The 17376-nt window shown below is 38.9% G+C and overlaps 1 protein-coding gene across 1 annotated transcript in view; it reads left to right on the plus strand.

Annotated features, from left to right (window-relative positions):
• The first annotated feature begins 423 nt into the window (after positions 1 to 423).
• CDC40 (cell division cycle 40) overlaps positions 424 to 17376 on the plus strand; it is a 29286-nt gene continuing 12333 nt past the window's right edge. The window contains exons 1-6 of the mRNA XM_010154150.1: positions 424 to 528; positions 1549 to 1678; positions 10746 to 10829; positions 13289 to 13428; positions 14029 to 14125; positions 15787 to 15926. Of these exons, the coding sequence (XP_010152452.1) occupies positions 424 to 528; positions 1549 to 1678; positions 10746 to 10829; positions 13289 to 13428; positions 14029 to 14125; positions 15787 to 15926 (696 nt within the window). The remainder of the gene's footprint in view (positions 529 to 1548; positions 1679 to 10745; positions 10830 to 13288; positions 13429 to 14028; positions 14126 to 15786; positions 15927 to 17376) is intronic.

Consider the following 17376-nt stretch of genomic DNA (forward strand, 5'->3'; position numbering starts at 1 on the left):
CTGATGTCTAATACTTTTTTTCTGAACTATCAAAACAGTTACTTGCAGCTTCTGCCTTTTGCAGAACTCTAGTTTTCACACTATTTTAATTGGCTCTTCTTTACAACATCTGGTTTTCAAACATCTTAAAAAAAAAAAAAAGCTTGCCTTCAATCCTGCTGCTCTTTTTAAAATGCGTGCATGAAGTCTTTAAAAATGAAGTAATGCACATGCAAAATTCTGCATGTATCTTAGACAAATTTGTCAGTAAGGGCCTGACATTTGTTTTACAATCAGTATTTTTTAAAAATAGAAACTTTGGCCAAGCTACTCTTTTCCTTTCATAGTGCTGAAAGTGACAACCTGAACTACAGCCCTAAATTGGTCTGAAATGGGGTAATGTCATATATTTAAAAGTCTGTATGTGAGAAGTGGTTTATTAATATGTCTGTTTTATTTCAGGAAGATGTGGAAACAGGAGTCCACCTTGATCCTGCTGTCAAGGAAGTTCAATACAATCCCACTTACGATACCATGTTTGCACCTGAGGTAAGAAACAATATTGATCTTCAGAGCAGAAATGCCTTTGGCTTAAGGGGCAGAGGTTCTAATTCATATCAGGCATACCTTCATCTTAACTTTTTTTCAGTATTTAACTTCTTTCCACAGTTTGTCTTCTGTCAGACCAGGGGTTAGCATTCTAGGTAGACAAAGGCTGCATGAATCTGCAATTTCTACATTAGTTATGCTTTATGTTTAGAAAACCTTTTGTGGAACCACATAAATTGGCATTTTCATAGCAAGCTTGCTTTTTGCCAAAGCCATGAAGTCTGTGACCAAAAATACTGATTTAAACTTACTACAGTGTTACCTTGTGTAAGCGTTCTAGTTAGGAAAGCCTAATGTGGGACAGCCTCAGGTGTCTGCAAATATGGCTGACAAGCATAGGGGTTACAATTAAATTTAGTTTGATACTAGCCTCTGTGCCTTGCATTTGTTTGTATTCACTGTTCTTTTCCCTAAACCCATCGTATGGTCAGGCAGACTAGCATTTGTCGTCTCGCAAGAAGAGAAGCAAGGCAGAGTTTAAGTGTATTTCCTGGAATAATACAGCAAGTCCCCGGTTGCTTTCTAAATGCACAAAAAGTATTGTTGGCAGTGTAATTTCCATATTAAGTACATGAGTTTAAAGGGACCTGATATCTCTTTCTTGATATCTCCCCCTTACAAGGGATAGTAGGCTGTGGTTTTGTCTTCTGAATGCTTGTACTGATCACATACTGAATGGCAGTGTTTTGTGTCAAGTGGCTGATATTGATTTGTCTTCTGCCAGTAATGCAGGCTAGAAAGTTAAGTTGTGAAACGAGCTTTTCAAAGCAACTGTGTAAGTGATTACTGTGTAGAATGACAGACTAAGAAGTTTACTCATAAATACGAAGTTGAAGTGATTTTGCATTACAGTTTTTGAAACACAAGTCTCTTCCTCTGTTTTCTACCTGAAAAAGTACACACACGTAAGTTAAGAAATTAGTAATTCTGATATATTTTCTTTTAACATTGTTGATGTAGTTTGGACCAGAAAACCCATTTAGGACTCAACAAATGGCTGCGCCTAGAAATATGCTTTCTGGATATGCAGAACCAGCTCACATCAATGATTTCATGTTTGAACAACAAAGGAGAACATTTGCAACCTATGGTAAGTCCTGAACAGTGGAATTCACCTCCATCTTTATTATGCCTGGTTTCGACAAACTAACTTGTTCTCTGTAGAACAGTTAACAGGACTGCAAGTTCTGTAATCAGCTTTTTAGCAGACTTCCTAAAATGGGAAAAGGTATTTGAATGAGACTCCATACGTCTGGAGATCATAGTATTTGTTTAGGAAATCTCATTTTGTAATTTCCTTTGAAACTGTAATGAAGTGTATGACCCCCTATCAAACCCCTCTTCATTAATGCTTCCAATAGTTGTAGCAGTGTAGAAAATACAAATCAAAAGTTTGCACTTTTAATATGACAGGTAACTGTAGATCTGTTATGCAAATAGATTCTTTTCTGTGAATCTAACTAACGGTAGCTCTCTCAAAACCAAAAGGAAGCCTTACTGCGTTGTCAGTACCCTACAGATACAGGCTGAGTGAACAGGAATTGAAGAAAATAGGAATACATTACTAAAATATTCTTAGCAAAGACAGACCCAAAGAACTCTGTGTTGGTGGTCATTATAGTTGCTGCTTTCTTATCTTGAAAAACCTTTTCACCTGTAAATAGTTTCTGAGTTTCATTTGAGTTTTGGAGAGGCTTGAGTTTCAGATAGACTTTTTATGGATTGTAAGAAAAATGGATTTTTTTTTAATAGGGACAACATGGAAAAGACTGTGGATTCTAACCATTCTTTTGGACACATTTGAACAAAACTGCTGTCTGTTTACATATAACCATGGTTAAATTCTCTTCTGTGTTCCGTTGTAAGCTTTCATTTCTGTTTTAAACTTGACTGCAAGTGCTTGTCTTGCAAATACGAATCTTTGCAGGTGAGGCATGCCTTTGTGTTCTTCAAGTTCAGTGTATTAGGCAGGTTCTGATGCGTCCTGTGTAAACGTAGTGTCATAACACTCAACCTTTTGCACAACAGACTTGTGTGTTTCTTTACTCATATTTACTCCTCCCTGAAAACTGTCATGCCTCAAAATCACCTCCCTACACAAGCGTCCCCTTAAATTCATTAGAGCTTTATGCATGCATGAATTCACTTAATGTATTCTGTGATGGACCAGACTGGGACTTCATTGTTAACATCTGTGCGAGCCGTGTATTATAGTGAAACCTGGGAAAAAATGTTGCTTAAAATCAGAGACTGACATCCTTGGTTTCTCTTCGTATTTGGGGTTTATTAGAGTTTTTCTTGAAAATGTTAAAAATTGGACTGTATTTAAGACTTTTTTTTTTTACAGTTTTAGCTAATAGGTACCTTCCACTGAATTGTTAGGATGTGGAATATAAGCAAAATGCCAGTATTAAGAAATGGATGTCTAGTTCCATAGCACACCTTTAACTTACCTATCTGCAATTTTGCTGTTAGAACTTGCCAGACAATGCAGGTAGGAGCCTATTCAGGCTATGAATAGGCAGATTAGATTTTGTTTTGCAAAGCTAAGTGTTGCACTGTGTGGGTTGTGCTTTTTTGCGTGTGTAAAATAGATTCTGGAAAAAAGGGTCCATAGGCATAGAGTGTTTGGTTGGGTGGTTTTTTTCTTTGTAAAGTTTAGTTTGGGGGAAGATAGAACTAGCAAGTCTATTCAAAGATCCTGCTTTTGGTTTATATCATCATTGTACAGCGACTGCCTTGAAAACTGTATTACAAGAGAGTATAAAAATATATTTTTAAGACTGATAACGTTGGCAACTGTGCAACTATAATATTAGCTTTCTAGAAATGTTCAATAGATAATGATCTGGGTATGGTGAAAATGGAGCTGTGAAAAGGCTGAGATGGGCAATTTAAACTGCAAGAAAAAGCACTGAGAAGCTGAAGTTCAAGCTAGAAGAAGCAGTAAATGAGCATGATATCCTGGGTCACTAGAAGGTCTGTTAAAACAGCACTACTTTAAGTTGTCAAAAAGTTGGCTATTAAAAAATTCAATATTCTCTTTTCTATTTGGAAGGGGGTAATAAATATCTTCTCAGAAAAGACCAAGTATAAAAACACAAGTATAATTGCTAGGCATGAATCGAAGTCATACACGTTTTTAATGGCTAAGTCATAAGATAGTGGAAGGATAGAGAGTAAACCTCTTAATTAAAAGCTGCAGATCTTGAGACCTCTGGCTTCTGTTAGGCTGTTTAGCACCATTGTGCTAAGGCAGGAGGTCTCAAACAAATCTGCAATGGCTAGCATGTAGATAAGCAGTGACTATAAATGGAAGGATGAGTGTGGTACAAGACAGAGGATGGTAAATTACATCATCTATCCAGAACAGCTCAACTGCTGCAGTGTGGTGGGGTTTTTTGGGGGTTTTTTTGGTTGGTTTTTTTTAAGATTTATACATGATCTTGAAATTTACTGTGTATTCTGTGAGAAACATCTATATTTATCACAAACAAAACCCAAGTACTTTTTGGTGAACAGTCTCATCTACGTTTCTTGCAGTAAATATTTACTGTCAGAAGTACTTTTTTGTTTAGACGCTTGGATAGCTGAGAACATCCATTGACTCAGGGTCTTCCAACCCTTTATCCTTTTAGGCAGGTGGGCAGCAATGGGTACCTAGTGAGGAGTAGAAGAAAGAAGCAAGCAAGCAGTGATATGTCTGAATAGTTTTTTCAATATACAGTCTCTCAACCAAGGGCAATGTTTCTATTAATTTTGGGGTTTCTTTGGGTTTTCTTTTTGACAAATTTGCCCAGCTGCTTCTTGAACCTGTATAATGTTTCTGTGTATCTAGTAACCTATTGCAAGCAGTTCTACAGCTTACCAGAACCTTGTGTGGGGAAGTACCTCTGCTTTGAACTTGTGGAACTTAACAGCCTTTTGGTTTGACTTGATATCCCCTAGTCTCTTGTGTTGGAAGACACAATGAGTAGTCATTTCTTACTCAGCGTTTCTGTGTCGTTCCTTACATTTACGTCTTGGCCATAACTTCATTTCAGTCTGCTTTTTTTCCCACCTGAAAAGACCTGGTCAGTCCTCTTGTTTCTCTGTTGCAGCCTTTCCGTACCTATAGCTGTGCTTGCTCCTCTTCTGTCTCTGCTAGTTCCAGTGTTGTTTCTGAGATGAACAGCAAAGCTGTGCACAGTGTTTAACATGTAATCTCACCATGAATTTATTCTGTGGCTTAATAGAGGGAGAGGCGTTTTCCCTTCAGTTTCTAACACTTCCTGACATTGCATTTTTCTCAACACCTTTGAGTAACTTTGTAAAAGCTACTTGTTCCCATTTTCCAGATCATTTATCAGTATGTTGAACATCTTGGGCCTGAGCATGGATCTGCCAGCAACTTTCCTGTGCTGTGGAAACTGACCATTTATTCTTGCCTGTGTTTTAATAACTTTTAATCAGTTGACCTGTAAAGACCTAATGGGGTAATGGGTATAAATTGAAATCAGGGAGGTTTAGATTAGATGTCAGGAAGAAATTCTTCACAGAGAGGGTAGTGAGGCACTGGAACAGGTTGCCCAGAGATGTTGTGGATGCCCCCTCCCTGGATGTCTTCAAGGCCAGACTGGATGTGGCTTTGAGCAACCTGGTCTAGTGGAAGGTGTCCCTGCCCGTGACAGGGGGGTTGGAACTAGATGGTCTTTAAGGTCCCTTCCAACCCTAACCATTCTATGATTCTATGACCTGTAGGGTTTTTTTTACAGTGTCTTTGATGCACCCTGTCATCAGTCTAACTCTTTCGTAAAGGTATCCGACATTGGCCAAGCTTTGCTCGTTCACGATTGTCACCTCAGAAACACCCAGAAGCTTTTGTCTTTGTAACGTACCTGTACAGAAAGCGGTGTTGTCTGCTCTGCTGCAACATCTGATGCTCATCCGAGTGCCTACTCATTTTCTTTATTATACTTTCTACTGCTTGAAACTTCTAACCATACAAATGTCTGCCTGGTGACCTGTGGTTCCTCAGATCTCCTCTGAAGCATCTTTTAGAAGTTGGCGTCATATTTGATACGTTCCATTTCTGTCATAGTGGGATGATATTAGGCAAGAGTTTTTCCACTGTCATTCGGCTTTAGATCTCTTGGATGACTGCCATCTAGTCCCAGTGTTTTGTTACCACTTATCTGACTCTTTAGTCTCCTGATATTTCACTTTGAGGTAGATATACTGTTATTTTACCCATAAAAAAAAGATTCTGGCACAGGAGCCTTCCCAAGCTCCTCCGTAATGAACACGTTTGAGAGCAGCCCTGAGGAGAAGGACTTGAGGGTAAAAGCACATTGTGTAAAAATGCATCACATCTTGGTGAGAGCGTTGCACGGGCTACTACAAGGAGGTGGCTAAAATATGTCATTATTATTGTGCTGCTTTCCCTGGCACTTGTTTTATCTCCATTAGCATTCCACATTTCTTGTATCTTCTGGCTGAATGATCAGTAAGGGAGTCTTGGCAACTGTACTCACCAATACTTAAACCTGGAATTTCAATCCAAAGGATCCTTTAATGCTTGTTAACACAATTAACTTGTTAATCTGATTTGTCTTTAAGCTTTCTGTAGCATATAGCATGTTTTTTCCCCACTGGTATGACCATCTTATTTCTGTGTTCTTTCTACCTGGTTGAGCGTATTCTGTGCAACTATGTCAGTATTGTCCTACCAATTATGTTAGTTTATTAATTTAAAACCCAGTATTCCAATTTCACTGTGTATTATTTCTAGGCTCTGCCATTTTGTATGCATGCTTGGGTTCTCCATTACCCTGCCCTCAGTTTAAATAGGATTCTGTGCTTATTGCTATCCCTGTTATCTGAGGTCACAGATTTCTGTTCTACCTTTTGCTTAAGGATGTGGCTTTTTTTACGATTGTGTGTCATTCCAAACTGCCTATTTTTCTTTAACTATTGGCTATTTACAACTATTTCATCAAAGGCACTCTTTGAACCTTCTCACTACCAACAACCTTCTAAATCTAGATGAGACCTACCCAAGCCAGTAAGGTTCCTTCATTCCAGGAGTCGGGAGAGGTGAAGTTGACAGAGTCACTGAAGATGATTTCCTCATTAGACTTCAGATGTGCAGCTTCTCTTTGCAGTAAAAAACCTCTTGAGAACAAGCTGCCCTTCCACAATGTGTTTTTACAAATTCAAAAATACCATGGCTTAATTGAGTTACTTTTATGCTGACCCTCTGTCCACGGAAATCATGCCAAGTACAAACCTTAAATCTCTGACACATCAACCAGACCTCAATTTCTGTATCAAGAATGCCTCTGTGATAGCAGCATGTGGAAGTAGTCAGTTATCTGCTACTGCATTTAAACATCATAGTTCAGGCATATAATTCACCAAGGAAAAGCCAAATCTTAGACTGTACCTAATAAGTTATTTCCTTTTTTTGGTATTTGTCATTCAGCATGTCTTTGAAGTGAAGTATTTCACATTTATCTTTGGTGTCAGCTGCAGGTTTTACAGGTGTGTGATCCTTTGCTGGTGGCATAATCCATCAAAATATTGAGTAAGATAGTCCAGGTAGGCCTTCTTATAATCTTGTGTAAAATCCTCTACCACTTTGATGAAAAGCCATTAAAAATTGCTCTGTGAGAGTCTGACCTTTTTTTAACTGGTAACCAGTTTTACATCTACAGTTGTAGGTAGTCTACCCTATTTTGAATCCATTGATGTAAGGCAATCTTAATTACTAGCAATTTCAGCTATTAAAGAGAAGGCTTTTTCTCTAGAAAAACAAATTTCTCTTCACGAGCCATTACTATGTAAATGGCCAAAAGCTTAACTAGCTTTATTTTTTCTATTTTGTAGCCTTGGAGCATGGCTAAAAAGATGAGGAAGTCCTAAAATAAAACGCTTGTTCATTCTTCTGTATCTGTACCCTCAGCAGAGGCAGTCTCTTTTCTTGAAAAATCCCTTTTGAGCTCTACTAAAAGAAAACAAAAAAAGGCTATATACTTTCATTAATTATGTAAGCATATATACATTTTCATTGAAGTGGAATTACAGATTATTTTTCACATGCTGCACACAAACTGTTCATGAACACGTTAGAAAAATAATTTCATAGCTGTTTAGGCATCAGCACTCATCCTAGAAGTGGACTGCCTCATTCATGCAGCATTTGATATTTTTAAATCTCTCCTTCACAAGAAATTAGTGTCTTATTTGGTAAGAAACAATCTTCTGTCCATGAATCTCAAAGCTCTTTATAAGTATTCAGTAACTTGGTTATAACAAGATTACTTCATCAGTAAGGCTGATATTTTAAGAGCTTAAAATGACTGACTTAGAAATAACACTTCTGATTTTTTTTTTTTTATTATCTACTCATGCTACATGCAACGCCTACGGTTGCTGTTACCTCTTACAGTTGTAGGCACTTCGTTCTCTGATTACTCTGATATCTGCAGGGAGACCAGTGCAGTCGGAACGGCTTGGTCCAGCGGTGTTTTTCCACATACCTGAGCTACTGTGGATCTCTGTACACTGCAGTGCACAGCACAGTGTAAACATACTTTAATGTGCTGTCTTTCTGGAACGCGCATCAAAGTCTGATTACTTAACCAACCATTTTCAGGTGCAGTGAAATTATGGATGTAGGTGGAATTCTACCTTTCCTTGCTAAAATGTAGCATGAAATGCCTACCTCCTAAATAAAACTGAAGGAGACGTAGGAGTCAGGGCACATTATATGGCATAGCAGCTGAGTAGGATAAAAGCAAGCTGTCTTTTGCAGCTGCATGTAGGAGTCCCAGACAGGAAAAAAAAGATTCTCTTTCACATATCCAGTAGAAAGTGGAAATTGTTCAGAGCTTTTCTGTGAGAATGATGCTGGACCAAATTCAACCCAGCTATAAGAGGTCTCAGCTTCCACGGGAAGCTGTGCTTGGCCCAGGGGCCCTATTCATTAGAATACTGTCCCTCTTTTACAAGTACGGAGCAAATAGAGTCTGAGAGACTCTGTCGATACAGTTGGAGGACAAGTAAGCCACTGTATTGATTTTGACATAAATCCAAAGTAATATCTCTCTGCTGTTAACAGAAACCTTATAGCTTGGAAAAGAACTCATTGAAATAGTGGCTTAATAAAAGCAGGAGTTAAATTAGCAAAAGTCTAATTGCAGTGTCTGCTCAATTTGGTTATCCGTGAAAATAAATCCTAATAACGGTCTAGAATACCTAAACCAAACAACAAAAAAGGTTATAGTGGGAATTTATATTTCATAAGAGAGCACTGGTATCTATTTCTCTCGATATATCATATTCACGGAGCATCTGGGCATATGTTTTTTTCATGACTGGGTCTTACTAGGATTGAAGCTCCAGAATTGGTCTGCAGGTGGATTGCTCCATACGTATGGGAACACTTGCTATGTTCTTGGAATGGCTCTTCTACTAATTACAATAATAACTTTCTTCCAGCTTCTAAAAAGAATAAACCAGACCATCTTCTAGGACAGTAGTCTTTCTGAGAAATGGTTGGGGAGAGGATCCCCTTAGGCTACTGGGATGGGGTTGATAGGTTCTCAGCTTGTATGCATCCACGTGCTTTTATGGGCTGTTGATCTCTGGGGTGGACTGGGTGATCTCCCACTGCTCATGGCTATCTCTGTGAATCAACAAAAACATAATAAATTAGATTGTATGCTATGGGATTTCTTCTGGTTTTGTGTATGTGATTGCTTTTACTAGTGATTTAATATCTTCATTGCTTTTTTCCTTCCCCCTCCCGCTTGCTATGTTCTTGGAATGGCTCCTTCCTGATACAGAGAAATTCTCTTTGGGCCATCAAAGGATATTTTGTCATTTGAACAATATTTAATAATAATTGGTGCTGTGTCCACCAGGGTGCAGTCTTTCCAAAAAAAAAAAGTCATGGTGGTCAGTAACTGTTCAGTGCAACTGTTCCTGGGTAACTACAAGGGTTTGACTGCCTGTCTTATTCTCATGAGGTCATGTTCCCCACTTTGAGAGAAATGGAGAAAAATTGTAAGATAGGCATATCAAAATGAGAACTTCGGTATCAAAAATTGGAAATATTCTGAGTATCTATGAAATACTGATATGTTTTATAGGTCATTTAAAGAAGTAAATGCCACAGGGTTTGCTTGTTGTTGTTTTGTTTTTTTTTTTTTAAACGAGACTCAATAGGTTTAATCAGGAAACGAAGATGTGAATGCTCAATTATTTTAAAATTAATGGCCATTTCTACTGCCTCTGATACAATGCACATTAGTTAAAGCAACTGCTTTCAAGTTGAGGGAAAAAGCTGTCCCAACTCTGTTGGGAGAAAAATGAAGTAATTTCTGCTGGGGAGGCAGAATATGCACAAAGCCCTAGAAAACTTCTTTTGCTTTCATTTGTTTCCCCATCTCTGTCCTCTTCTTTCCAGCTGCTGTCCCCAGGACTGCCAGAGATGAGTACCACTCACTCTGACCTGCAGAGGTAGCCAGCAGGGCAAGGGAGCTGTGGGGCCAGAGCTCCGTGCATGCAGCCACAGCAGGCTGGTTTCAGTGTGACTTACTGGCTTTGCAAACCAAGGAACAGTGCCCTGAACTAAAGCAGCATCCGTTTAAAATCACATGTTACTGTTGTAAGATTTTGAGCTAGTCTTTTCCTTATGCAACATTACAAGAAGAGGTCGCTATGGCATTTCAAAGTCTAATGTTTGCATGACAGCATACTGCTCTGAATTCAGTGTTGACCTGGCTTGGAGCAGGGTGTCGGGACAGGAGCCTCCTGAGGTCCCTTCCTGACAGAGAGATTCTGTGACTTTGCTCCCTGTGACTACCCTCCCTCTGTGTCTTAACTGTTGCATAATATATTTATTTGCTTCTCTAGCTTGTGCAAATTTAAGCATTCTGGCAGCAAGGCATGTACAAGGACCTCACGGTAATGCTTTGTAGTAATCCTAATACCCAGGGCAAGCCAAAATGGATGGGATTTCAAAGTGTCAACCTTTCCTCATCCCTAGCTCCTTTAGAACCAACAAGAAGAAAAAAAAAAAAAAATGGAATGTGGGTGGGGAGAGAGAGTAATAAAGTTGTACAAAACTAAAAACTTGAAATAACAGTATTTTATTTCTCCTCTTGCTCTAGGTTATGCGTTAGATCCCTCTATAGATAATCCTGAGGTTGCTACCAAATATATTGGCTCTGTAGAAGAAGCTGAAAAAAATCAAGGTAAATAATTCAGACTCTCATATAAATGACTTGGAACTGAGACTGTTTCTGTTTCTTCTTCACTAAGAAATGGAATCAGTATCAGCAAAGGAAGGAATGATGGTAGACTTACCCATGTCCAAAGACACAATAAATGAAGATGTGTTGCAATTGCAGTGTGAAGAGGGGAAGAGAGATACTGGGAGGCTTTGTTTTCCTGAAGCAACAAGTATTTCAAATTATGATTATGTCAAGTGTCAAATTAGGATTTGTAATTGGAACCTTGCATGTGCCACTACCTGAATAGATTTGATCTGTATATTTGAAACAGAGCTTTTTGGTCCTCTTAAATTCTGTCTTAACTAAACTTGTGATATGTCTGCATTAGGACACTTGTATGTTGGGCTAATCGCCTTAACTGTGTTACTCAGTAGTAAACTGATCGCTCTGTATGCAGCCTCTAGCATTCAGCTGGGAACTGTATGTTATCTCTGCTTAGCAGAGTTAAGCTGTTTGGGTTATTTGGAAAAGAAAAAACATTGGAAGGTTGCCACATGGAAAGTGATCATTCCCCTGTACTTGGCAGTGGTGAGGCTGCACCTCAAATCCTGAGTTCATTTTTGGGCCCCTCACTGCAGGAAAGACATTGAGGTGCTGGAGTGTGTCCAGAGAAGGGCAACAGAGCTGGGGGAGGGTCTGGAGCACAAGTGCTGTGAGGAGCGGCTGAGGGAGCTGGGGGTGTTTAGCCTGGAGAAGGGGAGGCTCAGGGGACACCTTATCGCTCTCTACAGCTCCTTGAAAAGAGGTTGCAGAGAGGTGGGTGTTGGGCTCTTCTCCCAAGTGACAAGTGCTAGGACAAGAGAAGACGGCCTCAAGTTGTACCAAGGGAGGTTTAGATTGGATATTAGGAAAAATATCTTCACTGAAAGGGTTGTCAGGCATTGGAACGGGCTGCCCAGGGAAGTGGTCGAGTCACCAGCAGTGGAAGTATTTAAGGGATGTCTGAATGGTTGGACTTGTTGATCTTGGTGGTCTTTTCCAACTTAAACCATTCTATTGTTCTATGATTCTCTAATGGTAAAGGCATAGCGTGCCACTGGGAGGACTGACTACTGGAGGCATGGGGTTCGTAATTAATAGTTTGGTAGAAGGTATTTAACACTTGAAGTGACTTACATTGGAAAATTGCACCTATGTAAACTCTATAGTTAAGCTGTCCCTTGCATGTCTTTTTCTAGCATCTTATTCACATGTATAAACAAAGGTTCTTTATTTCTGTCTTCTTCTGTGGAATATATTCAAGGTTATTTCATTCTTTCCTTCCAAAGTAAGATTAAGAAAATCGTGACTGATTTTGGTATAGCAACTACAGACATTAGACAAAAATGGCTAAGATGAAATCATTAAAAAATAACCTTTTCTTAATGGAATTTTAGTAATTTATTTTAAGAAAACTCTGTACTCGTTAATGTACAATTCCTTCATGTAATCATTAATTTTTACATTGCCTATTTCCCCTTGTTTATACAAAGCTCTTGTTTTCATCCCATACCTATGTTGTTTAATGGTTTTGACAAATGAAATTCTGAGGGCACAGCATTTGTTAAAAGCTAGCATTTATATCAAAGAACAAGATAGTGGTTGGAGGTAGATGACCGTGTCGACAGGGACAGACTTTTTATTAGGGCCTGTAGCGACAGTACAAGGGATAATTGTTTTAAACTATAAGTGGATAAATTCACATTAGATAGAAATTCTTCATGATGAAGTTGGTGAGGCCCTGGAACAGGTTGCCCATAGAGGTTGTAGGTGTCCCACCACTGGAAACGTTCAAAGTCAGGTTGGATGAGGCTCTGAGCAACCTCATCTAGTTGAAGATGTGACTGTTCATGGCAGGAGGGGTGGGCTAGATGGCTTTTAAAAGTCCTTTCCAACCCAAACCGTTCTATATTTCTGTGGCTTTTTACTAAATTAAAATACATAACTGTGTTTGGGGAGACTTGTCTTATTTTGGTTTGGGGGGTTTTGGGTTTGGGGATGGTTTTTTGGATTTTGGTGGTGGTTTGTGGGTGGTTGTTTGTTTGTTTGTTTGTTTTAACTGAGAGGTGAGGGGGATCAGAATCCAGTTGTTAAGACTCTACTGCCTCAAACACTGCACTATTTTAAGTATGAAAATGGATGTAGTCATACATTCTGCAGACTTACTGTTAAAAATGCATAGGTACATGCATGATTAAATACTCTAACAAACCATGACACACGGTTTAAGTGGTTCCTCTGTTCCTGTACATAGTTAGCAGTGCTCATGGTTAGAAAATTCATCAGTGCTTTGGCCAATTTTGCTCAAATGCTTTTTCCATTTTGCTGTGTGTATTGAAAGAAGTGGTGGCGGTGTTGTTTTCTTTTAAACTGACTATGACGTGACCTGTGATTATGTATTCTGTGTTAGCAGATAGGCAGTGTATTGTTTCTTTCTTCAGGTTTAACAGTGTTTGAAACAGGACAAAGGAAAATTGAAAAACGGAAGAAATTCAAGGAGAATGATGCATCTAATATTGATGGGTTTCTGGGACCATGGGCAAAGTATGTTGATGAAAAAGAAGTAGCCAAACCATCAGAAGTAAGTACTACTTTAACACAATAGATACAAATGCTCAGTGCACTGCTGTGGGTTTAACAGAGATCCAGCTGCACTGGTAGTTTTTCCAAGCAGAAGATCCATGCTGTGCTTTAGGGCAATAGAAACATTTCAGGTGATGTATCCAAATCAGGTGTTCTGAATATTCTACATTCAGTTATTTGCAAGACTGGGATTACAGTTAATTTTATCTGTGTATAGTGTCTGATTAAAAGATGTTTATAAACAGAAGCAACTTGAAAAGAACTGAAAGTAAAACTTGTTTACAAAAAGGAAGAAAAACCCACAGAAAAACAATTACCTCCCTCAAAAAACCCCCCAACATTCTCCAGCCAACAACCAACCTTCTTGTTCAGTGATGCTTAGCTGTAGTCTGTTAATTCTTTTCAGTGTACATATCTTTTTTTAATTACTCTGGGTTTGAGAAATGTATTCTCTTTATCGATCCTTAGAAATATTTCTAATCTCATTTAGCAAATAAATGTGTTCGTAATAGTTAGTAAACAGTAGTGCAGTTATGGATTTTATTGTGTGATTCTGAGTGCTGAATTTTTAAGTCAAGATCATGTTTTATTTTTCCAGGAAGAGCAGAAAGAGTTGGATGAAATAACAGCTAAGAGGCAGAAGAGAGGAAGACTAGAAGATGATAAACCTGGAGAGGAGAAGACTATATTACATGGTAATGGCATCTTCCTGCCTGTTCTCATTTTCTTGCTCACTGTGTTTTCTTGCCTGCTGTGTTAATTAGTAACGATGGCAGCCAGCCTCAGCAGTTTAGCTGAGGCACCTTGATGTTTCTGTATTGGAGATAATAGCGCTCACAGGCATAATCATAAAGGACAGGGAATAATTCCACTTCATACTGCGAAGAGCAGCATGGAAATGTCATCTTTCAGGGTACTGGTTTTATTTATTTATTTTTAATGGTACTAGGCACACATATCCCTTTCCTGTTTCACAGAGCAAACATTTTAAAGTTATGAGTTTGGCTTAGTTTCAGATTCAGAATTAGTGCAGTTTGATGTCTCAGTACTTTTATCAGCAGGTAGTGCTTTGAGTTATGGCTTCCATACAGTTTAGAAAATCACTTGGATTTCATACTTCCTCAATTCTTAATGTAAATGTTCTTGCTGTCAAACTATGAATAATTGTGTATCAAATAATTACCTTATGGAAGCCTATAGCATGCGGTGCCTTCAGAGAAAATGGTTTGGTAAGTAAAATTAAGTGATTTTTGGAAATTCATTGCAGCTCTCTGCAGGCAAATCACTCCTGCCTTATACTGCTTGGCACCGATAGTTCAGTAAACAGAGTCTCTTGCTGTTTACCACTTTCTGCAGCCAGGCTCACATGCGCGAGCTGGAGCATCCTTTCTTACCAGCATTAAAGTGGCTATGGGTTGTGTTTCTGACATTAGCACTTCATTCTGTTTATATGTAGTAGATCATGGCAATATTTCTTGAAGAGTGACGAGCATAACTAACCTGATATTTTAGCCACTGAGTCTCCTATACAATAATTATTTTGTATCCAACTTTTCATGATCTCTACCTGAAGTTTCACAGTAAAAAACCTTGCAAGATAAACTTTAATCTTCTCAAACACAAACATTCCAGAAGCACACCATTCTGTAGACACGTGTAAACACTGATACTGTGCAGGAGCTGACTTGTACAATAAAAGTTGCCATGACAGTATGCCAGATACTGAGAAATTAATTTAATTGGCACCCACCTTAATGTCATGCCTATCCAATACAAGCCTACTGCGAGATATCCGTTTCCATGCACAATGCATCCCTGCATTTCTGACTGACCAGTCACTTCTTAAATCTAGTTAAAGAGCAGCTGTTGGCTACCGCTGACCAATATTGGTTCACACTGGCCAAATGAGTCTATTTTTTTTCTCTCGTTTGTAATTGACTGTTGTGATTGTCAGTGTTGACATGACTGACACAGCACAGAGCTGGCTGGAATGTGAATGGCAAGCAAATGCCAGGGTTACAGTGCACATTATAATCCATGTAGTTAGTGTAAGCAGACCCTTGTTGGCCTGCGGAACACTCTTGCTGTTTGATAATGTGTAGGGGGAGATTTGGTTAGTGTTCAGGTTATCAGATTCCAAGCAGACTTTGCTGAAATTACTTAATTTGAGCTCAACTGAAGTCAAATAAGATTCCATTTCTGTGCTTATGGAGTCGGTTTCTCCCCACCACCACTTCACAGCTGAGTAGCTGTGTTGAGAAACCCCTTTTGTGTGTGGCTGTTGAGTCTTTTAAATATTATATCTGCTTAAAATACAGGCTCTTGGATTTTCAGAATTCTGTGTTTACCTTTTCAGTTAAGGAAATGTATGACTATCAGGGAAGATCTTATCTTCATGTTCCTCAAGATGTTGGAGTTAATCTCCGTTCTACAGTGCCACCTGAGAAGTGCTATCTTCCAAAGAAACAAATTCACGTGTGGTCTGGACATACTAAGGTAGGAAGCTGTGTTTGTGAGTGTGCATCATAAAAACCCACTTCACATTGTGCCAGAAGCTGGTAACTTCTGTAAGACTGAAGTATCGGTGGAAGGAAAGAGTATTTTCATCTTTACCACATTATGCATGTATTTGGTTGCAGTACATGCTCACACAAGGTGTTTGCCTGCTCAAATGCAGTTGTTTACCTGTATATACTTTTTCATGAACATACTGACTTCCTGACTTCCTTTTAAGGGACAAATATTATTCAGTGACTTCTGAGGGATTTGGAGTTACTTCCTAAACTACCATGTGAATACCAGTAAGGCTAATTCTAGAGATCCCTGAAAATGGTTGGCTTTTGGGTTGTGGTTTGGTTTTTTGGGGGTTTTTTTAAATAGAAAAATTACTTAAGGGCTGTTTCATATCAAGCTTATGATAAGATGCTTAGGTTTTGTCATTATGATGCATCGGGATTACAGAGCTTTCAAATACAGCTATTACCTTTGAGAAGTGTGCCTTGCGAAGAGTTTTCTTTGATGATGCTACCTCATGTTTACAGTTTCTTCTTGTGCCAGAGCACATAACTATATATATAATCAAATATTAAAATGTTTGATAAGATTTGTGAAGCCTGTACTCAAATTTGCTGCTTCTTTTGTCTAATTTTCAGTGTTCCTTAAGGGAATATGCTGTGCTGCAATGGACAGCACCTTAATGATATCTGAAAGATGGAAGAAAGGAGGAAAGAGGGAACACTTTTAGTTGAGTCACAGCTCTGAACTCTTCTTTAACGATTGCTGCATCAAAGAGCTTGTAGCTGCCACTATCGCTGCATCCCAGAATAACATCTCCTGCCCAAAGCTCTAGTTACTCCTCTGCCTGTTATACTATTAGAACAGACTGATGCATAAAATAGCTTTTTCCTTCAAGCAAGAGATGAATAATGTCGATGAGAGAAGCAAAGGGAAGATGGGCTGACAAATCTAGAAAAGCTGGGGCATATAAGTAGACAATAACGGGGAAGATAAAGCATCCAGCTTCAAGCAGGGAGCAGGGAATAGAGTAGTTGACATGTAATGGAAAGAAGGGATGTTGAACCATGAGTACTTGACAATTCTTTGGAATTCCTCTGCAAGAAGTCTCTGAAGTGCAGATAGATGGGAAGGTGCTGTGCCCAGGGTATCAGAGTTCAGTGGGTAGAAGCCACTGGTAGCATATGTAAAAAATAGAGCTGGCCAGAAATGTGTTTTGTGGACAAATTCTTCACCTGCCCCACCTGAGAAGGCAGAAACAGTTGTCCAGACTCACAATTTGTATTCCTTTGCTGTGTTTACTGCAGTAATGGTGTGAGTGTTGAGGGAGGGTGTATGTACAGCTGTTGAAGTGAATCAGTTCGTTGCCAATAACACTTGTTGAAAACACATCACCATTGCTAACACGGAATGTGGGTTGGTTATTTCTTTT

Source organism: Eurypyga helias, unplaced genomic scaffold (assembly GCF_000690775.1).
Source record: "Eurypyga helias isolate BGI_N326 unplaced genomic scaffold, ASM69077v1 scaffold18916, whole genome shotgun sequence".
Lineage (NCBI taxonomy): Eukaryota > Metazoa > Chordata > Aves > Eurypygiformes > Eurypygidae > Eurypyga > Eurypyga helias.